Below are 17910 nucleotides of genomic sequence, written 5' to 3'. Positions count from 1 at the left end.
TGTCTGGTCGTCTTTCTTTGTCTGTTTAGTATAAACATGCTTCTATGAGCCAACAGGTTACTTCTCTTTTCTAAGTACTATTTCGGGGCCTCAATTTGATGTCTGCAAGTCATGATTTACTGTAGGTTAGTAGTTAAAGTGAGTAATGGTGCATCCCTTGACATATGAAAAGCCCTGCAAGACACTGAAACTCCAGCTGACTTGCCTGTTTGGCAGGAAGTACTCCCACTAAAACCAATCAGAATCCTTTCTCCAAATACATAAGGAGGTTCAATTATACCCCCTGGGATTCTTACACTAGCCTGCGCTGGCAGTGAATATATTGTCTATGCACACTGGTATATTAAAAGGGGGCATTCAGCTTTCATGACTCTCTTCATCATTATCACTTTCCATACTGTAATGCAGGAGCGTCCAACCTGCAGCCCTCCAGCTGCTGCAGGACTACATCTCCCATAATGCAGCTAAGGGGCTGGCTGAGGAGTATGGTAGATGTAGTCCTGCAGCAGCTGGAGGGCCGCAGGTTGGACGCCTCTGCTGTAATATGTTGCATTGATTTCAGGGGAAATATGGTAACTCGGTCCTAGGAAGCTGATAATCAGACAATTAGTCACTTCTTTTTTCCAAAAATGATAACAGATGTTTTCCAACATATAGCTGTTTGGTCATTCAATAGAAAAAGGATACTTCCAGCAGATGATGTTAACTCAGTCTTTAAGAACAAAGGACATTTGTGGCTTTAGTAAAATCTAAGCATGACTTGTACTTTATGTCGCCACAGACAGGGGAAGTTCTTAATCATCCTTGAAATTTGGATGCATACAAAAAGAGACATATAGCCGCCTAAACAATTGTAAAGTGATAGACAAGCTGTAATTCATCAACTTTCTTATCATCACCTAACAGCAAGTTTTAGCCAAAGAGTGGCAAGAGCATCAAATACAATCAGAATAGTGAAGTCTGTTGGGTGGGACTGAAACCTTTCATCAAAACTGCCAATAGATACTCAGTTGGGGGGCATACTGAGTGATTAATCAGAAAAAGGGTGTACACTTTGTATGTAACTGCCAGAGACATTGAAATAGACAACCAATAAATACATAATTGGGAAGGGACTGTGGGAGGAATAGGGAAGAGTCCGTATTTAGATCATAACTGCGGGGTATAGGAAAAGACGGGACTCCAGAACATTTGGAAAATGTGTACCTAAAGGCTGGCACAATGTGGATCATACATAACAAAGAAATGGAAGCAGCTCTGTTACATCACTCCACTTTCCAGTCCCAAGTGGGTCAGAGTTGCCTGTATAGGGAATATGGCCAGAACATTTCGCCCAGCTAAGTCCTCTTGCTGGGACAGACCATGAACATTTCCACTGTTGAGAGTGATTATTGTAAATTCTCAACCATTGAGATATATATCTTAAACTTCTTGGGAGCCCATACTAGAACTAGGCACTTCTTTTCTAAGGCAGCATACCCCATCTTCCACCCAAGTGCTTCTGTCTAGATTTGTATTCCTCTGGTCATCAGCTTGGCTGAGGGACAGAAATATTTAATCACAATTAATGATTGTATTAATGATTGAATTATGGTTGTATGTATGTAACTGCCAGTGCTTACCCCACTGAATGAACTTAAGGAACTTATAGAAACATAGAATCTGATGACTGATAAGAACCATTTGGTTCATCTAGTCTGCCCATTTTTCCTGATGTAAAGACTCCTTGATTCAGGACAGCAATATGCCTACCCCAGGAATCTTTAACTTTTCTTACTGTATTAGTCACTGCCATTTCTGATAGGGGTAGTTCAATTAATCTACCACCCTCTTAGTAAAATAAGTAAAAAAAAGAGATGTCTCTGCAAAAAGATATTTCAAATTGATAACTGTGGTATATGAATAGGGCAATTAAAATGTATTTCTTCATAAAGGAAAGTTTCACAGTATGTTTTAAAAATAAAATATTCATTGGAGTGTAGAAATGAGAGGTTCTGTACATCTTCCCCCTTTTCTGACAGTTTTATTTGTCAATAGTTTGAGGTTTACCGTAAACACTGTATGCTGAGTCCTGCTCAGGGACATTGCATCCTCAGGAGGGCTATTTCCCAAGCATTGCAGATAACGGCCCATCAACTGTTACAGCCAAGCTGAGGTATGGCCAGTTATAGACCACAGCCCGGAATGTGTCACTGTAGTAAAAAGCAACCACTGCCCAGTGCAAAGTTCTATCGGTCTTAAGGAGGGTTGGGAACCCTGTTTCTTTTAGGTGGCAGCCAGGGGAAGGGGTGCAGTTGGAAGACTTAATTGTCATTTGACCCTCTGTTAAGATTGTTGCCATAGAAGCTTTAAATGTTTCTTTGATGTTTTTGTGATTCAGCATTCAGAGGAAATAATACAATAATAATAAGAATAGCACATTTAGTTAAAGGGACACTCCAGCCATGATATGCGCTTGAATACATAGAGCTAAGAGGTCCCCTTAGTATTTACATGATGTCGCCTTGCAAACACATAAGGAGGTTCTGCAAAAATCTGGTTCACTTACTGCCAGTCATCTCCATTAATCCAAGAAAAGAAAACACAGCGCTCCAGGGATGTTGCAAATGAATACACACGTTTAATGAGTGTGATGATGGATAAGGTAGAAGCACAGATGTTTTGGGGTACACACACCCATTTCTCAACGAGCACCTACAGCCATTATCTCCACCTACAGCCATCATCTCCACCTACAGCCATCATCTCCACCTACAGCCATCATCTCCAGCAAATGGTCTAATGAGACCCCCAATTCTGCAGAAACCAATTGGACCACAAACGAGATGGGATCTGCATTTAGTGTGTTTATTTATTTACATTAACATGCATTTTGTTGAGGGTGTCAAGGACGTGAAAGCTAAAATATTTCTGGGTTATTGGTGCCATCAGCCAATGAAAAGTCACCTTTAATTAAAATAATGTTTACTGACCAAAAAATGATCCTATGGAGCCTAAACTAAATAATGGCCTATGCTTGTTAAATAGAGTAATAAAGGCTAATCACATGTATACCTGAACATCTCTACAAGAAACCTTTCATATAAGATGAGGTTCTGCTGAAGAAATACGAGGGAAGTGCACTCTAACACTTTGGTATCAGGTCAGGAAATAGTTTCTTTGTGTTTTGAAACTCTCTCTTATTTCAAGAGTTTCCTAATTGAAAGTGTTACCCAAAATTCCCTTGAGAGTGTGGTTTACAACCTATTTTTTTGTGAAGCCATTGTGTTTTTGTGTTCTATAGCTTTAGTGAAGAGCGATTTATTCTGAGGTTATTTCAGGGTCATGCTATGCATGTCCATTTAAGTGCCATTCCTTCAAGGTTCTTGAAGGCCCCACACTTGAGGATACTGGATGGAGATATCTTTTACCTAACATTTCATATAATTGACATTGTTTCTAATTATTTCAAACAATATGGAAAATAAATTCATTATATTATAAGAAACACCCAATACACAAAAGTGGAGTAAGAATAGTACATTAGCAGAGGTTCCAATTTACTGGAGAAAATGGGCTTGAAATTTCCTTAAATGAAATCCCCATTGAAAGAAACAATCATATATTTATTACCTTATGTTTTGGATTTTTAAGATCCGGGGCAGCATGACTTTTCTGTAAGCAGATCATGTTGAATCGATATTATTGAACTCTTTAACACCGTTACTAAAATAATGAGGGTGAAGCAGTAGACATAGTTTAATTAGATTTAAGTAAATCATTTGATGCTGTTCTGCACATTCTGTTAATTCCTATAGTGTGTTGTAGTAAATGGAGAACAGTGCAAGAACGGAAACCTTACAAGCCTTTTGGCTGAAGGGAAAAACCAAAGTCAAGTGCCTCAACATCCCCATCCTAGGTATGTATACACGTATATACAGATATTTACTTACTCTCTATCTCTCATAGCCTCTCAGACCAGTCCTATTGTGCAGATTGGATCGGCCCAGGGGATGAATGAAGTTGGATTTATGACCTAAAGTTTAATGTGGGTAATTGTAAAGTAATCCATTTTGGAGAAAAAATCTGAAGATGGGATGGACACTTAAATGTACATTTTGGTGACAACTGCATCAGCACAATGGATTTGTTCATTCAAATAACCTAATGGTGAGCGTGCACAGTAGCGAAGTAGTAAAAGCTTTGTATGATGCTGGGTTATATAGGAAGAGGTAGCAGTAGTAGGAAAAAGATGTACCAATACTACTTTATAGATAATCGTCGAGACCTCATTTAGAATCTTGTGTCTATAGAAATACATAAATCATTTAGAGAATTCAAAAAAGAACCACTTAAATGATACATGAGCTTAGGTTTTAGTAATTCCAGAAAAGACTCCAGATAGAGTCCTTAATATCTACACCTTAAAGGTTCCCCAGCAATTGTTAGATAATCAAGGAAACGTCCAGAGCTGAAGGTCATGATGTAAAGCTAAATGGTAAACTGAATGGTAAACAGAACGTTAGCGTGAGAAAAATCTACTTTACAGTGTGAAAAAGTGTAGTAAAAACCTAAAATAGACATCCGGTTGAGGCAGTACATGCAGCACCAGTTAAAGAATTGAAGAAAGTCTGATATTTGCATAAAGCTGTCCCAAATAATTAAGTTAAGGCAAAAGTCATCTAAAAAAGCAGCCTAGATGGACCAATTGGTTGTTTTCTATTTGTCTAGATATTGTTATTTGTTTTCTGTTTATCTATGGTAACTGTGCAGTGCAGAACCTTTGGCAAACTACCTTAATACTAGATGGACTGTCCTTATAACAGGGAAAAGGGTGAAGGAGTTAAGGAACCCATGTATTTAAGGGACCCACATCTGAACTCAACAAGCTCTTTGGGCAGGTCTGCTGGTGGCATGGTGTGAGCCAAACCAAACTATGGGCTTGACTTGTATCAAACCCCTACATAACTAACACAACCAAAATCATTAGCACAAAGAGGAATATTACACAGTTTGACTCTGGGTTGCTCTTATTTCATTTTTGTGAAACTGGACAAAGTTTGGATGAGGTTGAACCCAGTTCACCCAGCTCCCACTTTTCAGTCCAATAATGGTGAATTCAACAGATAAGTGAGGAGATAAAATACAGATACAGGATCTTAGGCTTCTTACTCAAATACCAAGCTTTCTCTAGACCAAGAATCGAATTAATATAAATGATTTCTGGTCCAGTCATTCATTTCATAGAAACAAACACTAAATATTTCTTCATGTGTGTCTATTTCATCACACCTTGTTTTGTAACAACGGGATTATTTTGAAACTGACCTTGCTTTCTTCTGTCGTTATTTTAGACAAAGACACTGTACATTAGCCTCATGGATACATTAGAGTAATAATAGTGCAACTACATATTGTGTCATTTTTGTTTGTTTTTTTTTTAATGTAAAAAATGCTGGCCATGTCCTGATGATGGGAGTCTATGCACTTCCAGCAAGTTGAAATTTGATTGAAGATTTTGATTATTTGGCATTAAATTGGCATATTGGTTTGCAACCACCTTGTTCCATATTGCACCTGGTACTAAAGTGTGTGCTGACATCTATCTTATTTGAGAAAAATGTTAACCAATAACAAAAGGGACTTATTTTACAGGAAAAACTCACAAGCATGCATTTATTAGATTAGATTATCTGTCCAAACCTGGCCCCATATAGGGTGTTATTATTTGGGATGCTTGTACAGGACTACTGGGACTTGAACCATGGAATGACTGTGGGATACCAATATAATGTAGATTTTAACCAGGGCTGGTCATAGCACCATGTGCTTAAATCAGGCAGTGGCATATGCCGCCTAAGGAGACAGGTGTGAAGTGGTGGCTGTCCCGGAGACACCTTACCAGAGGCAGAGCACCCTATGGGGACCCAAATTCCAGTCCCCCCGTTTCCTCCCCTGATATGCATCTTTTTAGGTGCCCACAAAGTTTGCTGTGTATGAGAGTATTACAATGTTACAATAATGTGTAGATAAAACAGCAAGACAAAAACTAATTTCTGTAAACACACAATAACTGTGTAAAAAATGTGAGGCATCAATCAGTATTCCTGCCTGGGGAGGCAGTTGGTCTAGAACTGGCTCTTATTTTACTTTCCTTAAATAAACTGCTGCTGCCATTTAGTTATTTATTGTGTTAGCAAAAAAGAGGCAAATGCATGCAGGAGATGGGGTATCAGAAACACCTAAGCTGTTAGAGGCCAAGGGCCGGCCCTTACAACTGCGCCATTGCAGACTACATACTTAAACGCGGCCTGCTTCAACAGATTTAGACAGTGGAGGCGGACATATAACTGCATGCAGAAAAATTCACTAGATACCATGCAAGAGGGACTCCCAGTGGCATCACTAGAGTTGGTGTCACCCAGTGTGGTCACTTATTGCGTCACCTTCATGTACCTCCTTCCGTACCGAACATACAGAATCCTTAGACCACGTCCCAGTGTGTGGACAACATTGTATCATGTCAGCTCTGATTGTTCCCTGACCATCACAAGAGCTTAAACCTCCATTTCCAGGTCAGCATCCTGGATGGAGGAAAAGCAAGGTGCATGCACGTGGGGGGGAAACACAGGTCACCAGAGGACAGCAGTTTTGGGTGTCAGTCCCACTGATGGTGTTACCCAGTGTGGTCCACACCGACGACACTCTCCTCCTGACATCACTGAGGACTTTAATGTGCATTTCAAAAATGGCATACATAGGGAAAGGAATGCTTTCAAACTGGCTGCCAGATTCTCTTACTCTGTGGTATCATTGAAGTGCTGATTTTGCAACATTGTGACCACATGTTCCAAGCTACCATAGTCCCATCCTACTGGCTGTATTCATGTGACCACTCCCACTTAAATCTCCACCTATCAGCTCAGCCCAATAAAGCACTGACACCCGGGGGGCCATCTCATAGCCAGGACCAGGCAGGTGAGTGACATCGAAGTTGTGCATATAATGGAAACCCTTCGTGATAAACTGGTGAAATAATGACATTCTCCATAGATTCTACAGAATGGCCTGTCCACGCATTGGTTTTGGGATCCTGCTGTTGGTCCTTGGAGGAATTCATGAATGTTTATCTTCATACTACGGTAATTTATTTAAAATAAAAAAAAGTGTAAAAAAGTTAAAACCCTGTGTTGATTGTCCATCCAATACTTAATAAATATATCTAAATATATGTCTAATTAAGTGTCATGCAGAATATTCTTAAAAGTGTTGGTTTACTTAATTATGTGGTATATGATGTTCCTTATATGCTGTTGCCTAATTTGGGGGTGAAAAAACTTTCTTAATCATATACATAATTATGTCAATGAATACCAAAAAACATAATATGATACAACAGAAGGTTATTGCTGGCTAGTATGACTCTAATAAGATTTAAAAAACAACAACACATTTAATGTAGTTAAGTTCAATAAGCATTAAATAAGATGTAAAAAGTGTAGAGATCCTTCTTGAATCAGACTTATTATAACCAAAATTTGCTAAGATCATTGAACAATTCAAGGCTCATATTTTAAACCAATAATTGTGCTAATATTTAAAAAAAATAAAATATAATTTAGATTTTTATCCATCGCAAAATAGTTTTTGACACACAAACAAAATATTTTTAATCCCGATTAACAACAATTAAGGTTTAGACGGCTCATTGAATTGAAATTTAATGTCTCAAAAATGTGTACAAAAATAAATTTTTATATGTGAAAATTTACACCCCACCTTTGAACATTTTCCACGAAATAGAAAATTTGCCACTAAAGCAGAAGGGGGTGCACAGAATTCCAGAAAAGATAGAGGGGTAATTTATCCTTTGGGTGCAAAGTAGTAATATGGGAACCACAGAAATCAGTCTTGTAGAATCAATTTAAACATTTTTGCATATGGGTAAGTGTTACGCATTAGTTTATATTACAATTTTGTTTCAGTGTTCTTTCAGGCAAAATGGGTGTCGAATAGAAAGTCCTATGTCGTACCTGGTTCCACTCCATATTTAGGTGCCAAAAATAGGCAAATTAATTACGGTACACATAGCTTTAATAATTCAGGCCAGTGGAACGCCAAAACACTAGTGACACTTAGAGCCCAAATAGGGATCCTGGCTTTTAAATGTATACAGATACAGTATATATATATATATATATATATATATATATATATATATATATATATATATATATAGTTTAAGCATTATTAAACACTCATCTACAGACACCAGACACGCCAGAAGGCTTGTTTTACCCTCAGAAATCTCATGGTGCTGCCACAATCACAAGGGATTCTGGGTAGGCGCAAGCAAATAAGGTTAACAATTATCACCTTTTGCCTCTATATATACATACATTGATTCATACAATGAATTCTAATTAACAAGGTAGCACTTCTCTGCAACCCCTGCTCCGTGCGCCATCTAGTGGCTAAAGAATAGAAGACATACATGATTAGCTATCTAGGAAAATATTTCCAAACCAACACCAAAAACCTGTTTATATTTGTCCTCAGTTGTTGTTCTCATGGGTTGAGATGCTGTATGGTATCTTTTTTTTTACAGATGGAATTGAAGAGTTGGACAATGATGTCATTGCAAGCTGTACAAAAGAAGCCAAAAAGCTGGTGGATACAGCATATAAAAACACCCGCATCATGTAAGAATTTGTTGATATGAGTGCTCAGTATATGGTTATGGATTATAAAAATTCCAGTGATATTTTCATGATATAATGTCCATACAAACACTTACTTAATTAAAAAGAAATGTGTTCCTAGTCACAAATGCTACAAGCACACCTCCCTTAAATAATTGTATTTTAAGCATTGTGGTTGGACTATGGTTGGACAGGGCAAGAAGTAACCGAAACATATTCTCTTCTCAGTCTGAAGGACCGTCTAAGGAGAAAGGATGTAAGCTCTGCTGATCTTATGGCTTATTTCAAGCAGCCTGTGGCAGGGAGCAGAAACGCCATTCGAGCTGCAGATTACATGGGTACCACCCTCCAGCTCCTGACAGAGAAGGTGAAACACTTTCACCAGAGACCCTTCAATATCTCAGGTATTAGACACCACATAAAGGAATGTCAGTGACTGAAATATACAACCTCATAAATACTACGCACACATTGCATGAGTTGTACTAATGCTGCAGGCTGTATGATTGTTCTATTCCGGTCTGAGCTTCTTACGGGCATAAAGGGCAAATTCACTGTACGATGGGTGGCAATCAAACCCTGGTTCTATTCTTACTCTTGACTGTAGACACATGGTGGTGCTGAAGACATTTGCACTGGCAATAGATTTATCCAGTCAAGTCAACCGTATGCCTTTTATCGTATTAACCCTCTGCCCCTCAGAACTACTCAATAGGATAAATGTACCACAGCAGTGATACCTTCTGTTCTCATATTTAGCCCACAGTCCTTGTTGCTCCTTTGGAATCTTGCAATGGTTGGCACATTGGTAAATCTATCTGAACTCGCTGGAGGGCATCTTGACCTTTGTCTTGTAGGCAGGTCATTTTATTGCAGAATATATCTGCTTACCTTTCTATTAGAACATAGATCCCACATCTGTGTTGTGCTCGGAGACTGATGGATTCTGGCTATGAAAGTGCTAGAACGGGACATGGATCTTTGCCTGTGGAAGTACCTGTGGAAGTCTTCTATTTCACTCTATGCCTTTTCAGTCCATCTGTATCTTGGTACATTATGGTTATTGGGAATAATACAAGATATTAATAATAAACCTTTAGCAGAAGTAATGGTTTTCACGGGTATGTAAAAAGTCATGGTTTAGACATGAGGCTATCATGAACATAAGACAAGGTCAAAGATCAAGTAAGGCTTGCAGTCCTACAGCAGGTAGAAAAATGGGCAGACTGGATGGGCTAGGCAATATTATCTTCCATCTAAGTCTATGTTCCTATTATAAATTGGAGAATCAGGATAAAGTTTTTAGTTACAATGGAAATAGGTGGAATAAATGACAGGACAGATTTTGTTTGAAGAATTTTTTTATCTCATAATATGCAAATGTATGAATAAATAATAATAAAGATGTCTTTTAGATTTGTTGACTCAAAACCAGATGGACAGTATTTCTAAGATAACTGGATGTGCCAGCCAATATATTCCCAAGGCTTGTCAGGACAGTCTCTATCGCACCATTAGCGGAGAGTGTAATAACAGGTAAGACATAATCTACCCATCGGGAATTGTCATTTCAAGTTGGGTCTGCTGGTAATATTTAATCATCCATCTCTTTGTAGGAGAAATCCAAGCCTTGGAGCTTCTAACACAGGATTTACCCGTTTGCTGAGGCCAGAATATGAGGATGGCATCGCCCTTCCACGAGGATGGACCGAAAGCCGCCCCATCAATGGATTCCGTCTGCCTTTGGTAGGAATATTCCAGGAGCTCCAATGAGACTAATACTAATGTTTGCTTTTGGTACACATGTAAATATATGAAAATAATGGGAATATCTAAGAGTTTATCCCCATTGGTATTGTTCTGGGATCAAGAAAGTAATTGTTAGATGTAAGGAAGTTTTAAACGTTAGGACGTTTTACTTTACTTAGAGGGTGGTAGATAAGTGGAACAGCCTGTCAGAAATAGTGGTAAAGGTTAACACTGTAAAGGTATTTAAAATGCGTGGGATTGGCATATGGCTATCCTGAATCTACGAAGAGACCAAGGACTGATTACGGTTTTGTGTTTAAAGCAGTAAAAGCAGGCTTTGTTGTGTTTCTTAAAAGCTTGTTGCTAGTTTCCAAACATAATGTAAAAATCGTGGGTTTGGTTCATTTTCTCAAAGGGTTTCCACAAACAAAAAACCCCCCAATAGCTTTTGAAGCCCAAAAATGTATTTCTTTCCCCACAATCTGTTACTTTTGCTTGTTGTTTCTTCCCAGGCACGCGCTGTATCAAATGAGATTGTCCGTTTCCCCACTGAAAATATTACTTTGGATCCAGGCAGGGCCCTCATTTTTATGCAATGGGGACAATGGACTGACCATGACCTTGATCTCTCTCCTGAGACTCCTGCAAGGTCAACGTTCCTCCAAGGTGTGGACTGCGATCATAGCTGCGCACGAGAGCCTCCCTGCTTTCCATTGGGGGTAACTATCAGTAACCATTTTTAAGGTGAATTCACATATAAAATAAAAACATACAGGAAAACTTGACCCAAGTGAATCACTTCATTTAACATGCCAACAAACTTTAGCATTTTCTGATATTGTATGGGAAACTGTAACTTTATTTCATCATTATAATTGTCATTCCATTGCATTCTATGTTAAAAAAGAATGCTGAACTGATCTCATGCTCAATTTAGCTTTTTGAGCTAAAACAGCACTTTTTTGGTAAATCAGCACAGACCTTATTTAAACAATGTTGCGTTTTATTTATTTTTCATATTGTAGATTCCACCGAATGACCCCCGCATTAGGAATCAGAGTGACTGTATCCCACTCTTCCGCTCAGCTCCAGTCTGCAACCCAGAATCACCGTTGCGCGAGCAGATCAATATCCTCACCTCTTTCCTCGACGGAAGCCAGGTGTATGGCAGTGATCTGCCGCTGGCTGCTAAGCTCCGCAACAACACTAACAAACTGGGACTGATGGCTATCAATCAAAACTTCACCGACAATGGCCTTCCATTCTTGCCATTTGAAACAGCAGAGGAGGACTTTTGTGTTCTCACAAACAGATCCTCTGGGATTCCCTGTTTCTTAGGAGGTGAGTCCAAGATATTTCTTAGATACCGACAACTGCTTGTCAACATTTAAAGCATTACAGTAAAGAGTTCTTCCAAATTTACAAGTTATCATTTTCTCTGTTGTGGCATCAAAAAATATTTGAGATGTGATACCTTAAATACATTTTTTATTTATTATAGCAAGACTTTCTTAAATATAGATTGGGGAACCATTTTAGAACAAACATATTACTCATATAGTAAGGATTCCATGGACAGACAAGATATAGAAGTAACTGCCAGCTGAAGTAGTTTAGGATATTTTAAATTAGCATTTCTGAACCAAATTGCCCTTATTTGTGCACGTCTTAATAATATCCTTACAATATCCTACAATGGAAACAGCTATAAAGACTTGTTTCCGTGTTTATGATTTTTATTTCATTTAGAACCAAAATGTAGCATGCCATGTAAAGTGTAAAATATTGGGCACTGTCAAACGGCAGTAGTCTAAAATGTTTGCTTATTAAGGTGATTTGTTTTCTGACAAAGTTTATTTCTACTGCAGGAGACCCAAGAGTCAGTGAACAGCCAGGTCTAACCGCCTTTCATACTCTTTTCGTGAGAGAACACAATCGAATCGCAACAGAATTGCGCAAATTAAATCCACGCTGGTCTGGAGAGACTCTTTATCAAGAAGCTCGGAAGATTGTTGGAGGCATCTTACAGGTGCAATGTGATGATATAACATCCCCAAATTATTTTTTTTCTTCAAAATACCCCAAATAATGAAAGCAATCTATTTTTCTAAACAGAAAATAACATATAAAGATTGGCTGCCCCTGCTGCTGGGTTCAGAGATGCCCAGGGTTCTTCCTACATACCGGAACTACAATGAGTCTGTGGACCCAAGAGTGGCCAACGTCTTCACAGTTGTCTTTCGCATGGGCCACACACTAATACAGCCTGTCATCTACCGACTGGGTGATGGTTACCGTCCCTTAATGCCAGAACCAGAGGTCCCACTTCATATGACTTTTTTCAACAGTTGGAGGGTGGTGAGAGAAGGTAAGCTATCAATGAAAGCATTTACTTCAATAAAAATGTTCAATAAGATACTATTGACTTAAGCAAAAAAACGTATCCCCAGAACGAAGAACTATTTTTGTGGAATAGATTTTGTCCCCACTTAAGGACAGTTATTTTTCTTCTGTAACATCCAACATTTTTGCCCTTTATTTTTCCTACCCAGGTGGCATTGACCCTCTGCTTCGCGGCCTCATGGCAAATCGGGCAAAGCTGAACCGCCAAAATCAGCTTGTAGTTGATGAGCTACGGGAACGTCTCTTCCAACTCTTTAAGCGCATTGGTCTTGACCTGCCAGCTATCAATCTGCAACGAGGTCGTGAGCATGGAATACCAGGTAAACTATAATAAAGTGTGTGACTTTTGATTTGTATATTGTGAACCATTTGGCCAACTTTATTTGTAAATCATTTTTTGCCGTTGTCAATACATTCCAAATACTACTGTAATGTCTGATTAACAGTCTAGATAGACTATAAATCAATTAATAGTCAGTTGTGGCAAAAGAAGTTCAAGTAAAAGTTAAAGAGTCTTCTAACAAGTTTGTAATTTGCACCAAAAGTGGCTATTTCCAGTCAAAACCATGAAAAGCTAATCCTGCTAGAATGTGAGATAGGAAAGTGCCACTTCTCCTGTTTGAGTACATACTGGTTCAGACTCAGGGCCTACAGAGTCCAGTGAATCCCTAGCAGCATGCTTAGTTGGGGAAAGCGTGAGCTATGAGGATGGTGGAACAGAAGTGCCAGGAGAGCTGGGTCTTCTGGGACATGGAGCACAATCTCAGCTGCATAACTTCTACTACTATCCTTTACAGTGTCTTAAGAAGAACTGAAGTTGGATGAATGACTTTGAAGTGGATGGTTTTGTTAAATTGTAATATATCTTCTTCTTTTCTGTATCTTAGGATACAACGCGTGGAGGAGATTTTGTGGTTTCTCTGCACCTCGCAACCTGAATGAACTGACTAATGTGCTGAACAACAGGGAGTTGGCTCAGAAATTCATTAATCTCTATGGGACGCCTGAAAACATAGACATCTGGGTTGGAGGAGTTGCTGAACCTCTTGTTCGTAATGGAAGAATTGGACAACTGCTCACCTGCCTAATTGGGAACCAGTTTCGCAGGGCTCGAGATGGAGATCGGTAATACCAAATGGCTTTGGGAATGGGTTCAGAGAAAAACTGTCTGATAAAGTTATGACATGTAGCAGCTAACGATTGCTGCAATAAAAAAGGTCCACACCAATTAATAAATCAAATTTAAGTAAGTCCTAAAAAATTGTGTCACATGAATATAAAATAGCTTGCTGCCTCTGCCTAACTTCTCTTGCTACTCCTGTGGTGAGAAATGCTCATTTTCACAGCAGAGAGGTAGAGGGTTAATCTATCCATCTGGAATTAAGTCATGCTTTCAGTGTAATATATGTATTATTATACATAAAAAGGGGGTTTTACTAGTTTAGAGAAGATGCAGTCCATAGAAGTGCTGGGTAAAAATACAGCCGTTAGAGGACTGATTCTGATTGTCTTTCCCATATTATATAGTGGGTCATACTAAGTGTAAGAAGTGTTTCATCTGGAAGCTCTGCAGGCTGTTAACTAAAATTACTGTAGATGGCTTTCTGAAGTGTGTGCAAGGCAAAAGAGATAGCTGTTCTTGCCCACAACAACCACCAAGGATACACTTAGGCTGCCCAATACAATAAAGTGTGGGCCACCACCGGGACATACCTCTCCATGACTGCTGCTTTGCAGTCTGCGCACCGTGTGACATCATAACCGGAAGATCAGGTTGGCACACAAAGAGTAAGGGATCATTACTGGAGAGGTCTTCCCCAGAGCTTGCTTCTTTGTAGTTTCTGCAATTCCTTTAGCCAAGTCTTCGTTATGATCAGATATCACAGTGATGAAAACAGATATCTGGAGACAGGAGCTGGATCAGGATAACATTTTGGTTATTTCAAGTCCTGCCTCCCAAGTCTAGAAAACATATTTTAAATTACATAGCTTAATTGTAGCTTTTGAATGTTAATACTTGTAGCACATGTTAACACAACTAAAGTATTTCTTTTTTTTTAAAGGTTTTATTATGAAAGACCCTCTGTTTTCACTAATGCTCAGAAGAGATCAATAGAAAGAGTAACCCTGGCCCGTGTCATCTGTGAAAACACCAGGATTACGGAGGTCCCTCGAAATGTCTTTTTGGGAAACCAGTACCCACAAGATTTTGTGAACTGCTCACGAATCCCAGCCCTAGACCTGAGGCCTTGGAGAGCATGAGGCGTGTCTGGTAATAATTTCTAGAAAGCCAGAAAACCTATGTGACGTACTATCCCATCTAGATCTTTAAGAGATGCTTGTGGAATTTTGAGATTTGAACTTAGTTGATCATATATCATCAAATAATTTCATAATATTAATTTATTGGTTGCATAGTTTAATCAGCTAGTAAATGTACAAAAAAATTTGTTACGTTAGCAGTATATTTTCAGCTATTTTTTTGGCCCATAATAACCGGAAATAAATACAAGCAACAATGGCAAATAGCTTGGCTTTTTTGGATAGTGGAGAAAAGTATGTTAGTGTCAGATGGAGTAATCTGACAAAACAATAATAAAAAGAATATTGATTTTGTTTATTAAAGGAATGAAGAGTATGCTTAACATATGACACTTTGCAAACGGAAATATATATATTTTTTTTATTAGCACAAAATTGAATAAATTGAGTCTGCAAAAATTTTTCTAATAACTTCCTTGGTACATATATGGAACCTTTAATTTGAGTTTCACTTACATATTTCACTATTTTTTTTTTTTTTAGATCATCATTAGTTGTCTAAGTGATGGAACATGGAACCACATTCACAATATAATGTTTCTTTCAAACATTAAAACTATTGATTCATCAAGATATTACAACATAATTTTTCTTGTTTTTAAAATTCTATCTATCTATCTATCTATCTATCAATCTATCAAGGATTTCTTTCAGTCTATTGTGTCTAGATAGGCAATGTATAATTAATAGGAAATGCAGCACTTCACAGCTTAGCATAATTGCAAGTGATTTGTGATTGACTGTAAGTGGAATTGTTTTCAGGGTTAAACGTTCACCTCGTAGAAGCGTAGATGTGTCTCGGGGCAGTAAGACCAGCTTTATGTAATTCCTTCCCTGTGTATTTGTGTTAGCATAAATACGGTATACATGTGTAAGTTAGTGTTAGTGTGTATGTGTGTAAGTTGCGTATGTTACTGGGGGAGGTTAAAGGTGCATAGTATTGTAAGATGCAGGATTTGAAAAAGGTCAAAAAAAGATAGAAAGAAAATGAGCAAACTAACAACTACTCCATGGCAAAGTGTATCATTCATTGCCAAATCAGCAACGCGCTGTACATGGGCATCAACAGGACTTCCCTTAAAATGGGACAAGAGGGCCATGTGGCATCTGCTTCTGGTCAGTGCTGCTTCTGTCCTATCTCATGTGTCCTCATGTGAGCGGGAAGGAAAGGGTATTATGTTGCATAAAGTAATAATCTATAGGAAGTATATATTAGGCTTTATGAGTCCACACTTCCTATGGACTATCATTGTATGTTAATCCCCACTGTCTCTTTCTATTCATGTTGCATGCATTTTAGATTCCCTACTTCTTAGTTTGCATATAAAGAGACTTCAGATGCATTTTATTCTTCCAGAAAATGTTCTATTTCATATTGCCAAGGAGTTAAATAAAAAAATTAAAAAAATAGATCATACAGTTTATTTTTTTTATTGAGCAAATCCATTTACTGATTATCAACATTGCCATATGGCATTTCAAAAATGCATCAGCAAAACAACAAGGAACACAACTTTGTGTTAGAAAAAGTAAATATGACCTCAATAAATTTTGCCTAAGTGTGTCATACCAGGAAAAACATTATTTAGTATTGCTATGTTTATATATCTTTGGACTGTTTAGAATATATTACTTATTAACATTTAGCTAGCTCCCTGGCGACTTATAACCTTCCTTGTCTGGAGACGGCTAGTGCTGTAGCATAACCAACCCTCAAAAATAAATAAAGTCAACTAAACCCCCATTTTGCTGGGGGTTACAATTCTAAAATTGTACATTAATCATCCATAGCTCTGATTAAATGATATTAATATTAATTCTTCTTAATATAATCAAATAGAAAATATATGTTTATAGTAATAGCGGGGTCTTTTTTGTTTGCTAGTTAAGTACAGTATATGTTTACATTAAACAACATTAATCAACAGGTTAATAATCTTTGTTAAGTATATTTTTTACATTCTTATTCTGTCACCATACAGTTTTATCACAGTGGGTCCCCCCAGGGATACTGGGGGTGTCTGCCCCTTTATTCTTCTGAATGACCTCACAGTAAACATTGCTACATTTAAATGGATTTCTATGGATCCCATGCAGGGTAGATCACCATTGATGACATTGATAAAATACTAAAATTAGATTAAAAAACCCCTCGGATAGGTTTAAGAGTGAAATTAACAATGTAAAATGGATCTTTTAAATGAAATCTAAAGTAAAAAAGAAAGCACTTGTTTACAACATGCACACGTGAACATAAGTAAAGCATGGCATAGCTACAGTATAGTCCAATATGAAACGGATAGTAAAAGGTTTGGGAATCCAGCTCCTCACATATATATGTCTTGTTTTACACAACTTTTGTAAATGTAACAAAGCCACTGTTTCTTGTTTTATGCTGGTTGTATACGCTTTGCTGCACGTTGCCTGAGCTAGTGGCCACACACAAATACATCATTTGGTGGCCACTGGCCTTAAAATGCTAGGGGCCCACTAGTCATCCCCAATGTAACATTACGGCTGACTGGCAGCCGCCAAAGGGGAAGAAACTTAAGAAATATGATTTCTGCTTAAGGAACATCAGTATTTGCCTCAATGGTCCATTAAAAAAAATAGTGTTTTATGATTTTATGCCTGGATAAGATGGGTTATGATTTCTGTTGGGGTTTTAAGATGTTATTGGCCTTTAAATTATCAGTGTTATACATCTTTAGTCCTTCATAGCAAAAAATCAACGTGACTGGATGTGATGATAAAC

At 38.1% G+C, this 17910-nt stretch overlaps 1 protein-coding gene across 1 annotated transcript; it reads left to right on the top strand.

Annotated features, from left to right (window-relative positions):
- Nucleotides 1-6942: 6942 nt before the first annotated feature.
- On the top strand, nt 6943-16565 carry LOC128474810 (eosinophil peroxidase-like). The gene is made up of 13 exons (XM_053457209.1): nt 6943-7121; nt 8588-8681; nt 8910-9085; nt 10097-10217; nt 10298-10427; nt 10943-11149; nt 11456-11771; nt 12299-12459; nt 12546-12798; nt 12983-13153; nt 13721-13958; nt 14897-15105; nt 15639-16565. Exons 1-12 carry the CDS (start codon nt 7043-7045, stop codon nt 15093-15095), a joined length of 2145 nt encoding a protein of 714 aa, XP_053313184.1. The 5' UTR covers nt 6943-7042; the 3' UTR covers nt 15096-15105; nt 15639-16565.
- Nucleotides 16566-17910: the final 1345 nt, after the last annotated feature.

The sequence above is a fragment of the Spea bombifrons genome, chromosome 2 (genome assembly GCF_027358695.1).
Source record: "Spea bombifrons isolate aSpeBom1 chromosome 2, aSpeBom1.2.pri, whole genome shotgun sequence".
In the NCBI taxonomy this organism is placed as follows: Eukaryota; Metazoa; Chordata; class Amphibia; order Anura; family Pelobatidae; genus Spea; species Spea bombifrons.
The sequence above is the reverse complement of the archived record's forward strand: the minus strand, read 5'-3'. Positions and strand labels throughout refer to the sequence as shown.

Excerpts from the sequence above, each read along its gene's own strand:
- LOC128474810 (XM_053457209.1), top strand. The coding sequence starts at position 7,043 with ATGGCCTGTCCACGCATTGGTTTTGGGATCCTGCTGTTGGTCCTTGGA. Across the intron at positions 12,460-12,545 it reads TTGTTGGAGGCATCTTACAG|AAAATAACATATAAAGATTG; the intron begins GTGCAATGTGAT and ends TTTTCTAAACAG. Across the intron at positions 13,959-14,896 it reads AGGGCTCGAGATGGAGATCG|GTTTTATTATGAAAGACCCT; the intron begins GTAATACCAAAT and ends TTTTTTTTAAAG.